The following is a 26159-nucleotide window of genomic DNA, read 5'->3' on the forward strand; positions in this document are numbered from 1 at the left end:
TGTATAGCGATATGGCACAATCTTCTTGGTAGTTAGTGTTGCATGATTAGAAGGATCATTTAGTTGAGGAATTTTGTATCTCTTGCTGCCTGCTGATCTGATGACACTTCATTTCTCTGCAGTAGAATAAAAAATGTGTGGTCAATTTACACAACTCGCATGCTACATTTTCTCTAGCAATATTATTGATCATGTTTGAGCCAATAATACTGATAGGGCATCATAACCATACTATACTACCTACTCAAACTCACATTTTCAGTCTAATACTTTTCCATATGACAATTTATTATATGCAAAATCTTGTCCAGTTTGCAAGTAGTATACCTGTGTGATTCTACTGATCATATTAATTCTGTTTGATAAAAGTTTCTACGAAAGGGAGATTGATATAAATACAATCTTATTTTGCAATCCATCTTTGGCAACGTGTTAGGGTGCTGGGATATGCAGCAGTGCAAGTTGAAAGCATCTAGTCTGAACCCACAAAATTCACTTATGCATGTTGTGTTCATGTGTAGGGGTGTCTCTGTGTGTTATGCAGAGAGAGAGAGAGAGAGAGAGAGAGAGAGAGAGAGAGAGCATACATACACAACCACACACATGATAGACATTGTTGCATGCATCGAAAAGGTTCAACATTTCAGAAATGAAATCTGTTATTGAAGTCACCAAAAGTCGCTTTGCTGCTCCAGTAGTTGGAGGATTGAGTGTGAAAATCAGTACCCCACTGTATTAGATTAACCATTTGCCTTTGAGGGAAAAGAGTGATAGTTACTTGTCCTTCCTTGACTTTTTATTTTTTCTTTTGCAATGTTGATCTTCCCAATTTTACACTTGATGTGTGGGCTGATGAGCTAGATGTTGACATTATGGGAAACCTAAATTGGAGATGCATCCACACCATGCCCACAACATTCTGAGTGCACACCATCACATCCCTGTGAACCAAGTGCAGGTACATTCTGGATAGTCATTTTTAAGAGTCAGCAAACACCACCTTTATTTGTGCAATTTTCATGTACTGCTCCTTGTGCATGCATATGAATAAACACATGAAAATTAGGGTACAGTATTTATCTTAAACTTGCTGTAACCTCCCACATTGTGAAACCTGTTTATTATTAAAGGTAGGTCTTCCAATAATTTAAAATTAGAATCACACTTTGAGTATGGCTCTTTTTGAGCTGGCTGTTGCGGAGATTCTTTTGAAAATAAGACATTATTGTGTTTGAAAAATACAGAGGAAATAGTATAACCCAATATGCTTTTTGATAGGTCAGTAGATCTTTCATTTTGTTATTTACATGTCAATTTTATTGCTGCACTTAGTACATTGGATTCTTTGATGGGTATTATCATGTTTGTGAATTAATCTTTACAAAAAATTGATACCATGATTTCTGAGTATTTGTATCAGAATATATTTTTGAGGTGAGTTCCATTGTACATTAAGTGATGCTGTAGATGGAAAGCTTCATAGAATGCAATTAAATTTTGACTACCACAAATTACAGATGACTTTATTCAAACTTGAAATATATAATTATATGGCTCGAAGGTTGAGAAATATTTCGACAGGACTGAGATGGAACAGTAATTTGATTTTGGGAGTTGATAATTGTTTGACATTAATTAACACATTGTTTTAATATGATTTTGGTTTGCTTGCTTAGGAAAATTGATAAAATTATTTTTCTTTTGCAGTTAAGGTTCCCCTAGATGCATACATGATGGATGTTGTATTTTCTGAAAGAGGTGACGAGCATGGGGGATTGTATGACAACAGAAATGGGATGGACTATCATGTTCCTGTTGTTGGAGGAGTTCTGAGGGAGTCACCAATGCACATTGTGCATGTAGCGGTGGAGATGGCACCTATTGCAAAGGTTATTTTGAACTGTATGTCAGTTGTGAAAAGTTAAATGAGAAATCAAACAAAATTAAAATGCAATGTCCAGGAATGTTTTCTGTGTCAATGATTGTTCTGTTTTAAATATTTTCTTTTCTCTTTCTTGTTTGATATTATATTACGACATAGTGTTAGATGAGTAGAGGTTCTCTTTTTTGTTTCTATCCATGATTGGCATAAATTTTATTATTTATGTTTAACAGGTTTGCTAGGTTCTCACTGTTATAATATTGCTCCTTGATGATATATTTCCAAGAATTTTTTCAATCCATTATTTTTTCAACTATTTACAATGTGTTGGTTCTCATACTATTGTAGTGAGGAAGGAGCATCCAGGTCCACAAACAATCCAACATCATCAAAAACAAAATCCTTTGCAAGTTTTTCTTATCAGTTTCCTGCTTTCATTTTCAGTGTGTTTTCTGTTTGCAGCCTTTTTCAACTTGCTTCGTGGGAAGATCTACAGAAATCTTGCATGTTTATATATTTGTTTCAAACTTATAGCTGTGCTACAAAATATTAATAAGTTGCAAGAGGACTCTCATGGGTAGCTGAAGGATCAAACTGAGCTGGTACATGGTGGTATTGTTTGAATTGCTTCAGAAATTGCTCGCAGAGGACTGTGTGCTTTAAATGTTTGTGCCTTAGTGGTCAGATGTGATAGGAAAGATAAGGATGGTATGGATATTAATGTAAATTCATATGTTGTGCTGATAAGATAAATTGATTGTTACTGTTTTTTGTGATATAATTGCTTATAAATGGATATATTGTGAGTTATCTCATAAGCTGCCAGCTGTAGCTTTCTAATTTAAAGGAGGCTTTTATCATTTTCAAAATTTGAAGCCATTGGTTGAGCTGTCACAACGATTGCTATTGCCTTTAGCAATGTGCTCAGCATTCAGAGATTATTTCCATATGATTCATGGCAGATAGTTTTCTTTCCTCTTAGAAATAGATTTTTGAAGTCATGTTGATTGGCAAACTCCTAGCTGCAACCTTGTATATTTCCTTTAGATTGAAGGTGATTCATCTTGTGCCTACATGGATCGATTTCTTGGTGGCTGTTCTACAATGTACATTTGGTCATTCTCTGACAGAAAGGTGACATTTTATCTTTTGTCTGGTTGCTCTTTAATTTCTGAAGGGCAGTAACACTCTCTTTGGCCACGTGCTATTCTGGCAAGCAAAGGATTATAGTTTTTCTTGCTCACATGGGCATCAATTTGTTTGGCCATCTTCTCTCATTCGTGCTAGCAATTTCTTTGGCTGTTTGACCTCGTTTTTGAGCTATTGATTATTTGGGGTTTGTGTGGCTATTAATGTTGCTAGCCATTTCTTATTTGGCTGTGTGGGTTTTCAATGCACTTGTCTTGGTTGTGCATTCATTTTGAGAATGATGTTTTAGCTGAATGTTATTCCTCTTATTGGCTGGTAGTAGGATTCTATAACTGTTTCTTGGCTGGGCTGCCATTGCTATACGTTATTTAAATTATTTGGTATAAGGTCTTAGGGGTAAGCTAGAGAGGACAAAGAAGAATAACTTCGTTCATGAAAGAAGAAGGGATGCTTGGTTCAAGAGAAGAGAAATAAAACTTTTCTTAGCAGAATTATAGGAGTGAAGACCCCTTGAGGGTGAAGATCTTATTGAGAGGGTGATGGATGTGTTGAAGCCTCACATTGAGAGTGAGAGAGAGAGGTGACAAGAAGTTGTAGCTCAATATAGCTTAATGTATTTGGTTGCAAGTTGCAATCAGCTAGAGGAAGTTAATTAGTTTGTTGGTTTGCAATTAATTGCTTCTGTTGTGCATGGTATGTATGGGCTACTATATTGTGTAGTCCTTCATTGGATCCCTTGGTCTAGACTGTAAATGATGTTCAATTTACATTCAATATGCAAGTTATATTCTATTAACTAATTTTAATATTGCCTTAATGCATATATTTGACTATCTTCTTGTTTGTGGCAGGTGAGAGGAGCATTTAATATTTTCTATGTCCTGTCTCACGAATGCCACTCAATATAAGTATGTAACAAATGGGGCATGGTCAAGCAATGCCTTAATCGGTCATGACCGATCAAGACATTACTTGATCGTGCTTCTTTGTTTATACTAAACAAATGCATGTTCAACGTTAATGCCAATCGGTGTGGGAGTAGTATTACAACCGATGTCTATCGGTGTTGGCTTAATGCTAATAGCCGATAGTTATCGGTGTGTTAGCCTTAACACACCGATAACTATCGGTGTAGACTAACACACCGATAACTATCGGTGATCTTCGTTATATTGCCACCCGATATATCATATGCAACCTGATATATTATATGCAACCCTATATATTATATGCAGCCCGATATATATTAATCGGTGTTTTCATTAATCATTTATTTATCATTATTTATGTTAATCGATATACATCTAAATACAAGATTTATTAGATCGATGAACATAACCAAAATACATAGTATGATTATCAATAGGTTGTTTATATGCAAATGTAGAATGGCTATCAAAGAGGAATTAATTGCTTGAAGGTAGTATGATTATCAATAGGTTGTTTATATGCAAATGTAGAATGGCTATCAAAGAGGAATTAATTGCTTGAAGGTTTTATCATAGTTTTCGATATGATAAATGATTGAATGAGAGACTTCATTTTATCTCTCATTCAATCATTTATCTTACCGAAGCTATCATGCGTTAACACTCCCTCTTAGCTAGGTAAGATGAATGTAGACAATATATTCAAGCATCACAATTCAATTGATAGTAGTCATTTTAGACATTCATGGGAAATCATACCACCTAATCACATGGTATGAAGTATCACCTAAACACGTGATACTAAAGTTCATCACATCAATCTTGTGATTTACAGGATATCACCTAAGCATGTGATATCAGTATTGCCTACACACGCAATACTTAAGGATAATCATATGAGAAAGATTAATTTCTCACCTTATCCAAGTTGTGATTATGTGCACTAACACTTTATACAAATGTTTTATCACAACACAATCATGGCACATCCATGACACACCAAAGATCCAACATGATAACTGGTTTGGACATTACAAGATCGTCACCTTATAATGTCCCCATACAAGTGTTCACTATCTTGAGAGATCGTCACCTCTTAGATGTGAACCCAGGGGATAGAATCCAAAAATTGTCCTAACATGACGAAGAGGTTTACACATTAAACATCTTATAGGTATGCAAAGATAGATTACAAAGCAAATTACCTTTCTATCATACCTAAGCCTTTTCAGAAGTGATCAACCTTTACTCTGGAAAGGGGTTTGGTCAGGATATTTGCAGTTTGATCTCCTGTGCAAACATATTCCAGTTGGATTGCATTCCTTTCTACCATATCTCGCACATAGTGGTATGGAATCTCAATATGCTTGGATCTGTCATGAAATACTGGGTTTACTGAAAGTTTTATGCAGCTTTGGTTGTCACAGTGTATAACAGTGGGTTTCATAGGTTCTCCAAACAACCCCAAAAGCAACTTCCTAAGCCATACTGCCTCTCGGGCAGCCATAGAAGCTGCAATGTATTCTGCCTCGGTGGAACTTTGAGCTACAGAAGACTGCTTCCTGCTGATCCAAGATATCATAGCTGAACCTAGACTGAAGCAACACCTTGAAGTGCTTTTCCTGTCTGTCACACTTCCAGCCCAATCTGAGTCTGTAAATCCATGTAGGTCTATATCAACCTTCTCGTATTTGAAACCAAGGTTTAGAGTACCTTGTAGGTACCTCATAATGTGTTTCACTGCAACTAGGTGTATCTCCTTCGGTTCACACATAAACTAACTTAGAGCATTAACTGCATAACAGATATCTGGTCTTGTATTTACCAGGTACATCAGGGACCCAATCATTTGTCTGTATTGAGTAGGATCAGTGGGTTGTGACTCTGCTGCTGCTTCTTTAAGTTTATGTAAGTTGGTTTGCATAGGAGAGGTCATGGGTCTACAATTTAGCATTTTGAATCTCTTCAAAATATCCAAGGTGTACTTTCCTTGGTTTAGTATAATGTTGTTAGAATTTTGCCGTACTTCCAATCCTAGGAAGTATTGAAGGAGTCCCAAGTCCTTCATATCAAATTCTTTGGATAGATCATTCTTGCATTGATCTATAAGATGATCATTTCCTGTGATTAATAAGTCATCAACATATAAAATCAACATTAGCATATCACCTTTATTTCTTTTGTAGTAGAAATTAGGATCTGCATCATTTTTAGAGAAGCCTAGTCCTGAGAGATAGGTGTCAATTCTTTCATACCAGGCCTTGGGAGCCTGTTTAAGCCCATAGAGAGCTTTCTTGAGTCTGCACACATGAGACTCTGCATCATAAATGTCGAACCCTTCAGGTTGCTCTAGGTAGACTTCTTCTGAGATCTCACCATTTAGAAATGTTGTTTTAACATCCATTTGGTGTACCTTCCATCCTTTTGCTGCTGCAATGGCTAATACAACTCTTACTGATGTATACCTGGCAACAGGTGCAAAGGTTTCTTCATAGTCTATTCCGTCCCTTTGTGAGAAGCCTCTGGCTACAAATCTGGCCTTGTGTTTCTCAATACTACCGTCTGCAGCATGTTTGATTTTGAATAACCATTTAGATGAAACTACAAATTTCTTGGTTGGCCTAGGAACAATCTCCCAAACATCATTTTTCATAATGGATTGATACTCTTCAGACATGGCATCCTTCCATACTTGATGTTCAAGTGCATCTGATACATTGTTTGGTTCAGCGTTAGAAAGGTCATTCATAAGGGCAACATAGCTAGTGAATTTATTAGGCCTTTTGCTTTCTCTGAAGGTTCCTAAGCGAGCAGCAAACTTTTGAGCTTCTTCTACAGTTTTAGTGGCCCATAGTGGTCTTTTCTTGAGGTTTTATCTAGGTGGACTTAGAGTTTCACTCATAGTTTCCTCAGGATTCTCCCTCTGAAGCTCAGGAGTAGGATCTCTATCTAAGCTAGGGTTGGGAATATAGACTTCAGGATCTAGAGAGCTTTGGGCTCTTTTGAAGGCTAGGTTTTCTTCAAATATCACATCCCTACTTAGTTCAATATTCTTTTGACCAGGTATATATATCCTGTAGGCTTTGGAGGTTTCACTGTATCCTACAAAGATTCCCCTTTTTCCAGAGGGCTCTAATTTTAATCTTTTCTCCTTAGGTACATGAATATAGACAGGGCATCCAAAAATCCTAAGGTGGCTTATATCTAGTTTTGATTTAGTAAAGACTTCCTCAGGAGTCTTGTCTTCAAGATGAGAGTGAGGACATCTGTTTTGAATATATATTGCAGTGCTACTTGCTTCTGCCCAAAGATTGATATTTAAATTATGATCAAGAATCATAGCTTTGGCAGCTTCAACGATTGTCCTATTTTTCCTTTCTGCTATCCCATTTTGTTGAGGGTTGTAAGGTATTGTTAACTCCCTCTTAATCCCTGAATTTTTACAAAACTCTTTAAATAATTCTGATGTGTATTCCCCCCCATTATCAGTTCTTAGGGTTTTAATTTTGTTTCCTGAGTAGTTCTCTGTTAGTGATTTGAATTCTTTAAACCTATTAAGGATCTCTTCTGATTCTTTACATTTCAGAAAGTAGATCTAGGTTTTCCTAGAGTAGTCATCAACAAATATTACATAATACAGAAATCCCCCCAATGAATATACAGACATAGGTCCACATACATCAAAATGAACTAACTCTAAAATTTTACTTGTTTTCCTAGTGCTACTTTGAAAAGAACCCTTAGTATTTTTACCTAGGGCACATCCTGTGCATGTCCCTGAATGATATTGCTTTAGCTTAGGTAGACTTGTGACAAGGTCTCCCATTGATGATAAAGCTCTAAAATTTAGGTGGCCTAGTCTTCTATGCCATATTTCATTGGCATCTGTAGTTTCATGAATTAGGGCTAAGTTGGGCTTTGTGCATAGCTCATATAAGTAGCCTTGTCTTTGACCAATTGTATTAGCTTCCTTGATAGATGAGTTCTTTGGCCAAGCCAACACTTTGTTGTCCATGAAGGTCACTTTGTATCCATTGTCCTCCAGTGCTGATATTGAGACAAGATTCCTCTTAATGCCTGGAACATTTAGCACTCCTCTAAGTTGTAATGATACACTTGACTTTAGTTTGATGGTGCAGTTTCCAACTCCTTTGACAGGGTGTGTGGAGTCATCTTTGATGGTTACCTCTTCATCATTCTCCTCTTTCATGTAGTCTAGTACTTCTCTGAATCTTGTGATGTGTCTGGATGAGGCACTGTCGATCACCCAGGAGTTCACTTTGTTTGATGCTTGATTTGTGAGTGTTGAATAGAGTACATACTTCTTGGAGTCCTCTTCTTGTTTTGGCAAATGTGGCTTGTTTAGCTCTTTCTGGACATTTGGCAACATAGTGCCCAAATTTGTCACATCTGTAACACTGAATTTGAGAGAGGTCCTTCTTGAAAGAGTTCTTGCTGTGACGACCTTTTCTCTTCCTGAATAGCTTCTTCTTGCCCTTTCTGTCTGAGCTCGTAGTTAGAACTTGAAGATCTTCATCTATATTCTTTTGTTTGATTCCTTTCTTATTTTGCCTTGATTCCTCTTGGAGACAGTCAGCCTTTAGCCTATTGAATTTTGGAAAGTTATCCCTTGCACTGATGCCTTGGACGAACGTTTCCCAGATACTAGGCAACCCATCTAAAGCAATGAGGGTTAATTCTTTGCTTTGAATCTCATATCCAATGGTTGTTAGTTCATCCCTTAAGGTAGATATCCGCATGAAGTAGGCATTGACTGATTCTCCTTTTATCATGGTTATATGATTTATCTCTCTTTTTAGAGCCAAGGTTCTACTGGCATTGGATATCTCAAAAGTGTGTTCTAGTGCTTTGAACATGTTGAAGGATGTTTCGTGTTTCTTTATAATGAGCATAATATTGTTCCTTACCCCATCAACTATTATTTTTATAGCCTTATCATTTCCTTCTCTCCAAATTGCTTGATCAGGTTCAGTCTCAGGTTCTTTGGTTTCATTCTTTACAAATGATTCAACTTTGTTATCTTTTAGAATCATTTGAATTCTGAATTTCCATGCGGAGAAGTCGTCACCTCCTGCAAGTCTGTCTTCAAATCTGATAGCGTTGGCCATTGATAGGATTGTGATGTTGAATATATACTTGATTTGAATTTTACGTAAAATTGAACAGCCTCAGGTTTGATTTAACTATAGCTCTGATACCATGTAATTGATGTTCAATTTACATTCAATATGCAAGTTATATTCTATTAACTAATTTTAATATTGCCTTAATGCATATATCTGACTATCTTCTTGTTTGTGGCAGGTGAGAGGAACATTTAATATTTTCTATGTCCTATCTCACGAATGCCACTCAATATAAGTATGTAACAAATGGGGCACGGTCAAGCAATGCCTTAATCGGTCATGACCGATCAAGACATTACTTGATCATGCTTCTTTGTTTATACTAAACAAATGCATGTTCAACGTTAATGCCAATCGTTTGGGAGTAGTATTACAACCGATGTCTATCGGTGTTGGCTTAATGCTAACATCCGATAGTTATCGGTGTGTTAGCCTTAACAACCAATAACTATCGGTGTAGACTAACACACCGATAACTATCGGTGATCTTCGTTATATTGCCACCCGATATATTATATGCAACCCGATATATTATATGCAGCCCGATATATATTAATCGGTGTTTTCATTAATCATTTATTTATCATTATTTATGTTAATCGATATACATCTAAATACAAGATTTATTAGATCGATGAACATAACCAAAATACATAGTATGATTATCAATAGGTTGTTTATATGCAAATGTAGAATGGCTATTAAAGAGGAATTAATTGCTTGAAGGTTTTATCATAGTTTTAGATATGATAAATGATTGAATGAGAGACTTCATTTTATCTCTCATTCAATCATTTATCTTACCGAAGCTATCATGCGTTAACATAGACTCCATCATGTTGTCTTGTATTACTAATTTCCAACTTAACTTTGCCAACAACTAGGCTTTGTTTGCCTATTTAAGTGAAGACTAGTTATCTACTAGCATTTCTATCTTTAGAGGAATATAGGTAAAGTACGCCGAAAGATATCATATTTATTTATTATTCCACTTAGAAAATTATTATATTGTAATTAATATTAAATTATCATCACACTGTGATATTTTAATTAATATTAAATTATTATTAAGATATTATTATATTTTTATATTTCTATTAAACTCTTGACTAAAGCAAAAAATCTATTGAGATTACATTATTATTTTTATATTATCATATCATTATATTATTATTATAATAATATTAGATTGAGATAATTACAAAGTTAACTAATTGCATGATGGAGATAGATAGAATTGATTTTAGTTAACTCAGAGTGAGTAATAGTTGAGAGGAGAAAATAAATAAAATATTTTTTTTGCTTTTCATGCATTAAGTGTTACAAACACATAAAATTAAATGGTTATAGTTTTTATTGATGGATGTTTTTGCATCCATTATGTGAGTGTAATATGCCTTTGGTGTAACAAGTCATACACATCGTAAACATTTCACAAGAGATATGGACACACTATATCCTACCCTTAGCTTATATAAGATTCGATTCTATCATCTATGGCTCTCTATCGCTGCAATACCTCTTGAAAGACGAACAACTGATGTTGTTATCTCAATAAAGGACTTTGCTTCATCATATTTCAAAGTCATCACTCTTGTCATTAGCAATTTTTTGTGCTCCTACTTTCTTTCCATCCATAGGCCAGGTGTGTGTGCATAGTTCATTATCAACCCTCAAATCACTTCTTTTGGTCCCTACATTATCCTTAGAATAATTCTGCGATAATATCTTCATTGCAAGTGCTTTCTTCACGTTGTTTATTTTCTCAGCTTTTCTAAGCTTCTCTCCAAGATTTTTTAATTCTCGTCTCTCTTTCTTCACCTAATTGTGAGTTTGTCATATTTTTCAACAACTTTTCCATCTACATTGACAAGTTTTAGCATAAGCGCTCCCCTAATTTTATCCACTATTTGAACATTCTTTTCAATTAAATGCTTGTATCCTTACCTTGTTTATTCCTTTTTTGATACTTGTAAAGTTCTTGAACCCTTTACTAGGCAATTCGTCAACTTGCTTCGTCGATCTCCTCACTCGTGACAACTATTATTTGCTATTGTCTCAAGTCTATGTTTTGCAATTTCCTCAATTAGGTGTGAGTCTATTTTCACAATCTCCTTCTTCATGGGTTCATAATGCTCCACCCATTTATTCATTAATGCTGCCATAATTTTGTTGTTGACAACAAATCTTTGCTTATTGTGCCTTACTTCATGTGCCATTAGTCTTGATATCTATGTGTTTGTAAGTTGTGCGATCTTTATGTCACTAACTCATCCTTTGTATCCATTCCTCCTCTTGCTGTCAAGGTTGTTGATATTATGGCCATCATAGCTATTTCTAGATTAGTGTGTGTGATCTACATTCCTTGGATTTCTACCACTTTTATTGCTTAACCACTAGAAGTTGAACTTTCTAGGGTTGGTAAAGCAAATACTGGTATATCTTCTACACTTTGCATGGCACCTATCACACTTTCAGTTTACCTAAAGAGAAAATATCTGTCTTCAAGTGCAATGGGCTCTTATTTTGTGGATGAGTTTCGAAAGTGGAAAATTAATACTTGGCGATATTTTTACTCTTTACCTCCATCTTTCTACTTTTGGTTGGTTTTCCATTCATCTCGACAATAGCTGACATACTAGAGATCCTTCTTCTATTGATTCTATATTGTGCTGTCAATTTTAATGCAAAGTCAGGTATTTTGTATGATACTTTTTTTATTATTGCTTGTTTCTTTCATTGGTACAGGATTTAACTTTTTCAAGGACGACTCAAAATCTTCATTCAACACTTGCATTCCTAGGATCATCTTTGATATATTGCTTCATGTCAAACTGTCATGTCCCCTCCTTGATCGTTATATATAGCGTAAATGAAACAATTATTATTATTAATTAATATAATTACCTAACAAATAATTATTTGAAATTTACATATTTATTAAATATTATTATTCAATATTTATTAATAATAATATTTTGAAATATTCAAATGAAAATAAATCAATATTATATTATAAACGTAATTTATATATATTATAAATTATAAACATGATTTACATATTCTTAATTTATATATTTAAAATAAAGAGGCACGAGTTGTGGTGATAATAAGCTAAGAAACGTAACATTAATACCATTAATCATTGCTAAGGTCTATTCATTTTAGTGACTAGACAAATGACTAATTAGATAACAATTCCAATAGAAGAGTTATCGAGTGGTTATGAAGAAGTGCCTTTATAATAAGAAGAGAGGACTTTTCAAAGAAGTGTGACTCTTGAGAGTTGGAAGTATAAAAGAAGTCTCCAACATTGCAACGGGGGGACGAGGGGTGAAGAAGATGGTTCGGATCAGGGGAACATCGAACAAACCATTAATCAAGCCATAACGGAATTGTTATTGAGTTACAGGCAGTAATACCCTGTAATCTTGGTGGTATGCATGGGATATGCTTAATATGTATCTTAATACATATGAAGCCCGATAACATTCTTATGTAGAATTTATAGTGATATAAATTTAGTTAACAATAATAATAATAATAAAATTACAATTATTACAATATTTTATATAAACAGATCGGCAGTAAAATGTATACAATAATACTGTTCAAAGTAAATAATAATATAATTATAGGGAATAATATAATGGCTGCAATTATTTATAAGAGCTTCTCTCTCTCTCTATATATATATATATATACTAACTGAAAATAAATAATTAATACATACATATATATATAGAAATTAGAAATTTGAATGAATGAGTAAATAAAATATTATAAATCAGATTGAGTTCAATATCAAATAGAAGGTTATGTTTCTCTGTTGGACTGTCAATATCTTAGGAAATGCAATGTTTAAGATAGTTTGGTCTCCTAATCAATTTTGTTTAAGTCATAAGTATGTTGATATGGATGAATTAGGGTCAAAACATGACTAAACTTAGTAGGGGACATTACAAATGGTATCAGAGCTATGATCCTGCCATCTTGCAGGTAGTTAGTTAATGCTTAGAAAAGGAAACGAAATGAGTAAACAGTTGGGCAATGAATTGCCATGCAAGGCTATTTGAGGTACGCTCCAGCAGCAAGTCCAACTGCAATAAATAGTATTTTATGAATAAATAACGAGATAAATAAATAATTGATAACCAAAATATCTTTAAATTGTCCTAAAACTATAATCAGTTCCGTATTTCTCCACATCCCCAAGGGAGATGGGGGCTACTAGGGAGGGGCAGAGTAATTCCATCTGTCATGTCCCCTCCTTAATCGTTATATATACATATGATATGAAGAAATAATTATTATTAATTAATATAATAATTACCAACGAACTATTTATTATTTATTTGTTTATTAAATTAGTAATGTTATAAACATAATTTACATATTATGTTTATTACTTATTTATTATTTATTTATTTATTAACAATTTTAAATTAATAATATTATACATTATTAGCTCTATATTAAGGAAGATACATGATTCCCTCAAATCAGTGACTTTAAGTTATTAAAAGAAATCTAAAGAATGTGGTTACGTGGCTTCTCAATTAGAGGAGGTTGCACACGTTTAAAGGAAATAATGCAACAGCTATTATCTTTAAGACGGGCAATGAATTAACATTAAGATTAGAGTGATCTCTATTAGTAAGGGGTAGCGATTACTACTAAAAAGATAGCAAATATTAAACAACAAAAAGGCACGATTAATAGGTAGTCAAAAGGCTCGATAAAGAGGCATGTCTCGTCATAAGACAAGATATATAATAGAAGTCATGATGAGAGAAAGGAAAAAAAATACGGAGGGAATAGTAAGAAAATAAGCCTGACTAATAACAGTCATCACACGGGAGAATACTTAAAAAGAATAGCACGTAAAAATTAAGGAGACACATACAAGAAGTTCGCTGGTCTTAAGGAATAAAGTAATACTAATATGATGTGGCACTATTCAATATTATTAATACTGTAATAATATAATATACTGTAATATAATATAATATAATGATGTCAATATAGCATAATGCTGGTAATAAAATATCAGACTGTAATATAATATAATATTACATAAATAGGTAGTGTAATATAATAATGTTATTACAAAATGCAGATAACATAATATAATGTTATTAATGGGAAATAATATAATAATGTCATAATGACAGTTAATAAATAACTGTCTATATGACAATTAAGTAAATTATATGATATAGTCTGTAATACCTTGTGGTATCTTGTGTGATTCTCCTTGAGGATAGGAGAAGGAAAGGCAAGGAAGACAACGCAGGAACTACAGATTGGAGACCAGACTGCGGGTGCAGACAATTAAGAGGTGTCATGGAATGTAGGTGTAAATAGATATAAATAATAATATTTAATATATATATTAATGAATATAATGAATAGTTAATATATATATTAATATAAATAATGAACATATGAATACCACTACACATATTAAATAAATTAATAAATAATATACAACTACTATTTAAGGATGAACCACATTATGTAATTAAGGACTAGAGGAATGATCACTACCAAGATAATAAATAAAGCAATTACATATCCAAACCCAGTGAGATAAATGAGGAATTAGGCAACAGGGATTGTAGGAACTAGGCCTCTGTCAGGTAGGCCACCCACTGCAGTTGACAAAGGGCTTCTGGCAGGAGGGCCAAGGGGGAGTGTACCGCCCTTGGGCCTGATAAGCGCTACGGGCATCCTAAGGTAGCTTATCCTCTTGATCCCACTAGGAATTAAATATGGAATTGACTTATTGATAACAAATGAACTCAAATGAATTTTTGACTAATTACGTCCTAGATGAATTAATCAATCATTAAAATTCATTGTTTACATGTTTTCTTAGATTTGCGAAGTTGGGACATTACACCATCTGATAGGATGCCCCAAGGGTGAAAGACTCCTCCTGAAATCTGGGCTGTATGCCCCAAGGGTGAATGGACTGAGTTCAGTAATCTGGGCTAATTTGAGAGTTGGTTTCAAGTGCCCTAGACAGCCAAACGATCTTCTAGGAAAAGGGACGGATTGGTTTAAATTTAGGCATAGTTTTAATGGCATCACAAGTTATATTATGATATTTGCATATGAAATGTGTTGATTTATGATTATGTGTTTATTATATGCCTGAAGTGTCTTCAACCCAATTGCTCCATTGTATATGTATGTTTGGTATAAATGCTTATGGGATTGCTTAATGTTGTCTTGCTTTTGACATAATCACATCATACGCTTTCCTAATTTTCATGTGAATTCTTCTTGCTTTAAGTATACTCACACCGTCACGCATTTTCTCTATGTATGCTTTATGTTTTATGTGTGTACTTATTGCCTTAAAGTGTATACTTCATGCCTTAAGGTGTATTCATGTGCCTTGTGTATATCTCTCTCAAGTGTATATTCATGGCTTGCATATATCTGTGTGTTTGCTATATGCCTAATTGCTCCATTATATAGATGTATGTCTTGTATGAATGATTGTGAGAGTATCATGTTTTCGGTATGATTATATCTTGCCCCTTCCTAATGTATGCTTTGTGTACTCTTTGCTTATATACTACATGAATTTGAGTGATTGTCTCATGTCTAATATGTTTTTTCAGCATGTATGCCTTGTGTCTTTGTGTTGCTTCATGACTGATGTATCTTCAGCATGTCCACTCCGTGATTGCCTTTCTTACATGTGCTTTGTGTTTGTGTATTGCTTCAAGCCTTACATGTCTTATGTGCATACTCTGTGCCTTAGTGTATTGGTATATTACTTTGTTTTTATGTGAATGCTCCATACCTTATTTATATTACTTCATGTTTACATGTGTGCTATTTCATACTTTGTGTATATACTTATGGATTTGTGCTACATGTCTGATATGTATTTAAGTGAATTGCTTCATGCTTTAAGGGTATTAACGTACCTGATGTAAGTTTCTCTTAAATGTATATACACTTCATAATTTGTGGATATTTATGTGTCTGATGTGTCTTCAGCATGACTATATCACACACACCTTCCTAACGTATGATTTATGTCTTGAATATGCTTCGCATTATGATTGATATGTTTTCAATGTGTATTCCATGTGCATTTTATATGCCTTTCTTGGATGCTTCCAGATTGATGTGTTTTAAGAATGCCGACCCCATGTGCATTCTCTAAGTGTATGTATCATGTATGTTTTACATCCAATCTAGTGTATGCTTGTTCTACATAAGTGCCTTTCTCATAACCACATACACTCACATGTATGCTTCATGACTTTAAGAGAATTTGTGTGCATGCAAGTAGACTCATGTTTATGCACTATATGATCCATGTGTTACATGTATTTCACTTGTATGTTGCCTGCCTTATTTATATTCACTTATATTACACATATGCATCACACCTTGTGTATATTCATGTGTATACTCCATGTTTTGTGTAGATGCTTCTTGCCTTATATGCTTTGGATTTACACCCTCATGTCTTATGTATTCATGTGTATGCTCGATGTATTGGGTTTGTACATAGAGTGTTTACTCTATATATGTTTCATATACTTGCTTACACTTCAGATCTTACGTGTATTTGTGAAATATTGCTACATGCATTACTTATTTCTATGCTTCAAGACTTCTATGTATACTTCAAGCCTTGCATGTATTTACATGACTTCATGTATATTACTTCAAACCCTACATAGATGCTTCATGGCTTACATACTATTATGCTTCATTCCTTGCATGTATTCATGTGTATTACAAGTGGTATTACAAATATTCATGTTTCCTACTGCACTACCTTATATGAATTGTGTGTATACTTCATGTACGCCTCATGTCTTTATATATATATACATATGTACAACTTGAGTTTGAATTAGGGGATGGCTCAGTTGAGAAAATTGTCAACTTGCTTGAGGACAAGCAATCTCGGGAAGGGCGGACTGTCATGTCCCCTCCTTGATCGTTATATATAGCGTAAATGAAACAATTATTATTAATTAATATAATTACCTAACAGATAATTATTTGAAATTTACATATTTATTAAATATTATTATTCAATATTTATTAATAATAATATTTTGAAATATTCAAATGAAAATAAATAAATATTATATTATAAACGTAATTTATATATATTATAAATTATAAACATGATTTACATATTCTTAATTTATATATTTAAAATAAAAAGGCACGAGTTGTGGTGATAATAAGCTAAGAAACGTAACATTAATACCATTAATCATTGCTAAGGTCTATTTTTTAGTGACTAGACAAATGACTAATTAGATAACAATTCCAATAGAAGAGTTATCGAGTGGTTATGAAGAAGTGCCTTTATAATAAGAAGAGAGGACTTTTCAAAGAAGTGTGACTCTTGAGAGTTGGAAGTATAAAAGAAGTCTCCAACATTGCAACGGGGGGGACAAGGGGTGAAGAAGATGGTTCGGATCAGGGGAACATCGAACAAACCATTAATCAAGCCATAACGGAATTGTTATTGAGTTGCAGGCAGTAATACCCTGTAATCTTGGTGGTATGCATGGGATATGCTTAATATGTATCTTAATACATATGAAGCCCGATAACATTCTTATGTAGAATTTATAGTGATATAAATTTAGTTAACAATAATAATAATAAAATTACAATTATTACAATATTTTATATAAACAGATCGGCAGTAAAATGTATACAATAATACTGTTCAAAGTAAATAATAATATAACTATAGGGAATAATATAATGGCTGCAATTATTTATAAGAGCTTCTCTCTCTCTCTCTCTCTCTCTCTCTATATATATATATATATATATATATATACTAACTGAAAATAAATAATTAATACATACTTATATATATAGAAATTAGAAATTTGAATGAATGAGTAAATAAAATATTATAAATCAGATTGAGTTCAATATCAAATAGAAGGTTATGTTTCTCTGTTGGACTGTCAATATCTTAGGAAATGCGATGTTTAAGATAGTTTGGTCTCCTAATCAATTTTGTTTAAGTCATAAGTATGTTGATATGGATGAATTAGGGTCAAAACAGGACTAAACTTAGTAGGGGACATTACACGAACCCTTTCTAGATCTCCATGCCATTTTTTCTCTACTAGCCTTCTTGCTATCTAGGCATCTAGCTTTGTCATGGTGTCCAATGACACCTTAAAATACTTGAAGTTAGTTTTGATAGTTTGGTAGTGCTAAGTCCTAGCCATGCCTTGCTCATTCAACAAATACAATGTATGGTAGTTAAATTTCTTTTTGCTGTCCCCCTTCCCAATTTATCACCATATGAGTGTTGTGTTAGCCCACATAAAAGAAGAGAAGGAGAATAGTCTTTCACCTTCTTGGTGTCCCAGTACAATATCTAGAAGGAGAATAGTCGGCTAGATAAATTTGTCACTCCCTAAATTACTAGCTTCAATAAATTATTATGTTCAAAGGCCATCTCACATCCCTAGGCTAATATTTACAATCATCATTAAAATGAGCAAATAAGTGTATTTGGATTTCACAACTTTCCTCTTCTGTGCTTCGTTTATTGCCAATTCTGTATCCTTATTAATTTTTTTTTCTTTCCTCTATTGTGCCTCGTAGCTTTCTTGTGTCATCTTTTTCTTTATTTCTTTAAGCCCTTTGACATTAATCTTCTTTTAGTGTTGGCATAACCTCCCTCAATTTCACAGTCTAGTGTTGGCATAACCGCCCTCAATGTTCATGTTCTTACTTTCTATTGCTTTTTTTCTTCTTCCTCTTTATTTTATGGTTGCTTGTGCTTCATTCTCACTTCTTTGGATTCTTTTCTATGCATATCCCTCATCACAAAAGTTTATCTATCAGGACTTCTTGCAAAAAGATTAACCCTAAGAAGTTGGAGGAGAGTGACATAGATGGAAATAGTAGAAATACTTCTAAGGAAGAAATTGTTAGAGCTATTTAGTCTTTTAAACTTGGAAAGTCCCATGGTCCACATGACATTCCTATTTAATTTTATTAGATTAATACTAAATAGTGACTGGATTGTTGATGACTTTTTAGAGGTTTATGAAAAAAAGCTTGAGAAGGGATGTTTAGGTTCCAGCATAAATAAAGGGGTAATCAAGCTGTTTTGTAAAGATGGTAATAAGACTATGATTAAAAACTGGAGACAAAGTACTCTTCTGAACTGCTGTTATAACTTATAAGATTCATGCGAAATCGTTTTCTCTAAGGTTGACAAACATTTTGAGGGGAATTATTTTAGTCAATTAGATAGGTTTTATCAAAGGCAGATAATTCTAGAAAATCTTATTACTAATTGGGAATGTTTGAACTGGACAAAACATTCTGGTCAAAATCCAGGCATGGCGTAACAACTCACCCTATATTTTTTTTAATTTTTGCAATATAGAACATGCAAATGCAATGTCTTTGACACTTTCTGAACTCCTAGATCTTAGAGTGGACAAGGTGAGAGCATATAGTGCCATTAACAACACAACTATTTTAAATGAATGTAATTACAAAATGATATGGCGGCAATCCGACCAGAATACATAGGTGACAGAACCAGCCTAATCAACACCTCTTTGGTGAACTACATAGAATGACATGTAGGCTGTAGAGCTTGCATTATCAACACCTCTTCGGTGGACTACGTGAATGCAATGCAAGCCACTAGCAAAATGCCTCAGCTTTACTCAAACCCAAATGGTTGATAATGCCAGCTTGTTCAATGCCAAAATGGGTTGAATGATATGCTATGGTGATTGGTAGTGAACTGTCCAATCTTACATTATGAAATGCATACAAAAGTTAGCCTCTGGTGGTACTACGATCTGGGGTTTACAAGATTAACTTGAAATGCATTATTTGACAATTGATGGAGTAAACTACTGTTATTAACATGATATGAAGTTTTGATTATAAAATCAGATTGCTACAATATCCAAAATAAGTCCAAGTTATATAGGTGTGAGCAAGAAAATACACGAAACCATGTAAAGTCAGGCACATTCACAACAAGGTCATCAAACGAAATAAACAAATGAACAATCAAACCATCAAAACTCCTTTGACGAAGGCCTCGCTGCTCCTTCTTTCTTCTCTAATTATGCTAGTATGTTGGCTCAATCCCTTATGCATTCAAACGAAGTAAGGACGAATGATGATCGAGAATACTAGAAGCTATGAAAATGAAAGCAAGGGTACAAAAATGATTGCATATGTCAAGTGTTCGAAGTGTTTAATAAGAGGAAAGTGACTCAAATTTATAGAGGAAGAAGATCGAAATGGACGGTTGTGATCGAAAAACGATCAACGGCTCATGTTAGTCAAGAGGAAGAGTTAAGTGGGGGTAAGTGGGAAACCTTCATTTTTGAACAAAAGGTGAAAAGAGAAGCTTTCATTTTCGAACGGAAAGCGAAGTGAGGTGCTTTTCTGAAGATGGAAGAGTTAAGTGAAGAAAGGAAATGAGGTGGAAATTAATAATTATAAATTATTAATTTTCCCTCATTTTCAGCTTAGCCAATTAAATAAATAAATCATTTAATTGTGAACTTAGGATAAGAGGAGTAAATGAATAAATTCATTTACCTAGGAAGAAATGTTAATAAAGGCGACATGACTGAAATGAAGAAATTGATGAAATGATTACGGGAATTCAACCTCAATATTGAATAAGGCCCAAATTATGACTGAAATAAAATGACTGATTGGCAATACTGACAAAATTGATGACAATTCGACAAGGAAAAATGATCAAAAAGACCATAATCCAAAGGTGTTTTGATAAGACCATGAAATTGATAATGATGATAATGATAAAATGATTGAACGCCATAAAGGCAAATGAGATGTCAAAATGATTGATTCTGACATTGCAATTGATTTAAATTGATAACGCTGATTGACAAAAGACTGACAGAAATTGATTAAAGATAATCGAAAATGATTTGATAAAAGGATTGAAGAGGTTGATAATTAATGACTGATTAATTTTCAATAAAGGTTGATTTAGGACCAAATGATCAAACGATAAAACCACCAATCATGATGATTTAGGGCCAAATGTGATTGAATAGGTTCGTTAGGGTTGGAAAGGAATCAGATAGAATAGGAAGAATGACCCAATGTCAACAGATGTTGAAAATCAAATGTGACATAGAAGACATGTTAAAAATTAAGGTTTTGCGACACAGGCATAAACCAATTTTTAGTGTCTACAATAGGTAAACAAAATAATCATATACCCAACTACAAAATACCTTATAAGGATGATGTATGGTCTAAAAATGCTCTAATACTGCTGTCACACTGTAAAATTAGGTTTGGTACACACTGAAACACACTGCAAACAACTCTATATGCTGATACAATACCCCCAGAATGAAGGAAACAGACCCCAAACTAAAACAACAACCAACAAGGCACTCCAAACTACAACACACTGAAACATGCTTATAGCAGACAGGTAAATATCTTCAAATATGTACTGGTCTAAAACAGAGTTTTATCACTAGCACAACTGCTATACAAACCTAGGAAAACCCCCAAAAAAACACATCATAAACATCTTTCTGCAATGCAAAAAGGAGCGGTAGGACTGAATGGCCTAGGTTCCTCCAACCACACACAAATCAATGGCCAAAGGGCAGCGATCAGCCTTGGACTTCATATGCCTAGCAGGTACAGGTATGACCTGACAAGGGTGTTGTACGGCCTCAAAACAGTAAACAACTCCTCCAAAGTGTGTAGGATTTGAAGAATGCAATCATAATATCATGTCAAAACTGATATAAGTCAAAGATGCTGAAAATCCAAAGCTTCACAAGAGGTATGACTTGCATAGGTGAAGAGGTACGACTGACACAAGGAGTGGTATGGCCCATGCCAAAATCTCCACCAAGTTCTCCAAAAAAAACCACTGAAATCTCAAATGGACAACACCAAACCCTTTAGCAAATCAAAACACATAAATTTTTTTCATCTTCAACGACAAATTGAAAATCTTCATATGTAGTACAGTTGTGACGTTACGATAAAATCACCAAATCTAGCTAATAAGAATGCTACTGCTGTATTAGGACAATATACATCCAATACAAATTTTTTACCATAGACATTTATATGCATTAAATATTTGAAGCATTACATTTAATATATTTTTGCAAATGAAACTCGTACTTCTGCTGTCGTTGAAAGTGCATAGAAATATATTTTTAATGAACTGGCTGACCTTTTTGGGACACCAAACACCAATGCCATACATTGCTGCTGACTTCCTAATACCCACAAAGTGAAGGGTATTAGTGCGCCCACACACTGCTCATCAACCCCAATAATGGTTGTCAGCAGCTCACATGTCAGCTTGGGACCAACAGCAACTCCAAATGCCTCCTTAAGAGCAGTAAAAATCCTTCGATCTTCCTTTGTATCCTTATGCAACAAGTTTTTTTTTTAATATTCCAGATCGTTTACAAATATTTTGCTCATACAAGCATCAACTTGAGACCATCACATGACACTAATATTTGCTCATATCGAGCAACCACAACCATGACACTAATACTAGCTCATTTCAAGCAACCACACTAGAATCAACCCGTGGAAGACCAAGAGTCACAAATTAGATTCCACTTATTAGAAACACCATTACCTCATTTCGAGCAACCACGCTAGAATCAACCTATGGAAGACCAAGAGTCACAAATTAGAATCCACTTATTAGAAACCACCTAGAAGCCAATTGTGGAAGACTAAGAATCACAACTTTGAATTCCATATTAGATGTCCCTTTGAGATTTGAACTTTGATCTCCACAATGAGAACTCAATGCTTTAACCGATAGAAGACAACCCCTTGGACTCCTTATGCAACAAGTTGTAAATGATTTCTGTCAGCAAATATGTTTGTTCCAGGTCTGTGCCAGCTCCCTAAAGTCTTCAAACCCCCACATGAGCTCTGTTTTCTCCTACAAGGTGGCCCTGTAGCCATGACCCTCTATAAGAGATATCAGACAGCATGATCATATTAAATCGCCTCTCCAAATATTGATTTTGGAAGCGTAATTCCAACAGCCTGTTCTTTTTCTTTTCCTTACACCCAGCTTATCTTCAATGGTAGACAACAACCTGTTATTTAATCTTTTCAAACTCTATTCCCAGCAGGTAAAGGTCAACACCCAACCAAGCTAGAATTGAAACATTCCAATACTCAAAAATCAATATTCAAATATGGAACACGCTGCTGGAAATCTTTATCAAATAATCATATAAATTGTCTTGCTTACAAGGTTTCACAACTAATTAATCATTGATCGTCAAATACTTCTGCAAAAACTTCTCAATCTCATAAGCACTATAGAATCAAAAAGGCACAAGCACTGTCAGCACAATGGTTAACTCTATACAAATCTACTCGATCAACCAGGCAGGTTTTCATCCACAAAGCTGATGCCTTGAAAGGTTTTCATCCTTAGACTGAAGAATGAACTAGGTTCTAGATGAAAAGGGTTTCATAAAAATAATCAGAATGCCAAATAACTACTCCTCATCCTACTTTTATACTCTTCACAAGAACTTTTTGGAAAGATATAATTTAATGTCACTTTTTAACAATAAGCTTCCCAAAAAAATTATAAAATCACTTTTTGATAGTAATTTATTTTGCTCATAAAGTGACTTCTAATACTTTGTTATATTTTACTTTTGGCACCGGGCAATTAAAATAAAATATTCAACTTATAAATGTAATTAATTAAATATAAGTTGCCCAAAAATATTAATAAGACAACTTAATTTAATTAATTAAATTATTTTCTCTCACTGAATGCCTGGTCTGAAATGGGGACATTGATAGAGGATTGATGTAATTGCCACATTTCCTTTTGCATTTGATGTAATTATCAATTTGGGGGTGTGTAAAGCTGTTTGTGGTAAAACAAGTCTGGGGGTGTCTTGTGACAGTTTCAAAGTTCTTCAATTGGTTGGGCATTCTCAAAAGATTAAACTATAATGAGTAATGAAATCCTAGTCTATCAATTCCTAATTTATCTTGCTAACTAATTTAATCAAACATAGAAGAAAGTAAATGTCTATATTAACTATCTCTACATGACAATTCCTTCCACCAAATTCATTTGCAAACAAACATGTATCAATTCACACTTGCAAAGAAGAAATCTAAGCTACACACTTGCAGTAAAATAATGTAGCCTAAATCACAATCTTACAAAAAGGAAAATGTTTTAACTCGCACACTTGCAGGAAGGGAAACTAATCTAAAGCACACGTTTGCAGAAAAGAAACTAATTTAAATCACACTTGCTAAAAAAGAACTAATCCTAATCGATACCCTGTTTTAATACTAATTTAAATCACACTTGAATGAAATCCTGAAAGTGAAATGATCTCTGTAGTTTTTAACAAGAAGCAATGTGCAAAATGCATGCTACGCTCTCATCGATAAAAAATAATTATTGAATGATGAACTAAAACAAAACAAAAATGAACAGAAACTGAAGCTAACAAAAAAAACAATCGAATAATAGAATGGAAAGAAACTAGCTTAGGATCGCCTTCGTTGGTTGAGTGGGCCCAACTCTCCATTAGGAGGGATCTGGAAACAAGAAATTTAAGGAACTTCCTGCTTAATTTTCATCAAATTTGCTCCAGAAGGGGGTGAACTATATATTACTGAGATTGCTTGGGAAAATAGGAAAGGCGACTTCGATAATTCTGAACTAACTTATTCTAAGAAATGGACTTGAATATTAATATTCAGTCTCATTCAAAACAAAAATAAAAATGAGCAAATAACTACAAATTACATCAATCAGTCATTAGAATAACTGGGATTTAAAAGTACAACAACCAAGATAGTTGCAGGACATACTGGAGCGATCCACGAAAGGGAATAGGAGTAGGTAGGGTGCACAATGGAACATGAATTTCCTTCATAGAAAACCCTCATTGTAACAATTGGCTTGTAGTAGATGATGGGAGGGTAATCTGGAGTTGGCATGAGCTGTGCTGTTCCTCAACTCAAGTTAGGATGGACATGAGACTGGCCAGTCGTAGAAGTGTCAAATGCTGAGAAAGGAGTCTGGATCCGAGTGGAGAAACAATTTACAGAATTGTCTGTAGTTCCTTGGCTTAAGTAAGTACAAATCCCTGTGTTTAGTTGTAAAGTATATGCATTCATGCACAAAAAGGAACTATAATTCACTATCAAAGCAATATTCATGCATAAGTAACATATCCATAATCATTGATCAAGTTTTTAATCAGCAAAAATGGACTTTTCATTCATGTTGTTTTTCCAAGTATCATAAAATAGTATCAAAGAAAGTCTTTTAAACATGAACTTAAAACATCAATTTAATAGCTCATCATTCCCCTCCTTCCGGCTCCAGTTCATTTTCACATAGTCATAACTATATTGCTTCTGTTGCTGCTTGATTCCCCCTTTCAAACTAGACAACACAATTGTACTTCTCCCTCTTGTATTCTATGTATGTCCTGCCTGGAGCTGCATACCCATTGGGATGCTGTATTCTTTCCAACCATTTCGTCATCATTTTTTGAGGCATTCGATCTGAAGTTGTAAGCAAAGGTGCAAGTATAATAATAAGAGGTGTCCTAAATCTCATACTAACCCAACTGTATTGTTGTTCTTTGATCAACATGATGACATATCTCGCTCTTGTTAGACTCCAATGGATGTTTGTAGGGGAGATAGGCTTAGGCTATTTAAGGGCTTTTGGAATAGTGTTATATTGAGACTCACAAGCAGAATAGGTTGCTAGTGGAAGGGTGGATTTTGGAGTTTGGAAAGAAGCTATTATGCTATTTTGCAGATTCTAGATGTACTTGGCAGTAACTTGGGCTCGGAAGGCTAGGGATTTGAAAGTTTTGATGTATGAACTAGAAATAGGGTCCTCAGGATGCATGGGGAGTCTTAGATTTTTTTGAGCAAGTCTATATTCATCCATTCTCTTTCCCCATTCTATCTGACTATGAAGCAAAGAAACAAACCCTC

General features: G+C 34.1%; 1 protein-coding gene across 2 annotated transcripts in view; it reads left to right on the top strand.

Annotated features, from left to right (window-relative positions):
- Positions 1-26159, top strand: part of LOC131047484 (starch synthase 3, chloroplastic/amyloplastic) — a 302898-nt gene that overhangs the window by 35756 nt on the left and 240983 nt on the right. For both annotated transcript variants that reach the window (XM_057981392.2, XM_057981391.2), the window contains exon 6: positions 1708-1889. In XM_057981392.2, the coding sequence (XP_057837375.2) occupies positions 1708-1889 (182 nt within the window). The remainder of the gene's footprint in view (positions 1-1707; positions 1890-26159) is intronic.

Source organism: Cryptomeria japonica, chromosome 4 (genome assembly GCF_030272615.1).
Source record: "Cryptomeria japonica chromosome 4, Sugi_1.0, whole genome shotgun sequence".
NCBI classification, from domain to species: Eukaryota; Viridiplantae; Streptophyta; class Pinopsida; order Cupressales; family Cupressaceae; genus Cryptomeria; species Cryptomeria japonica.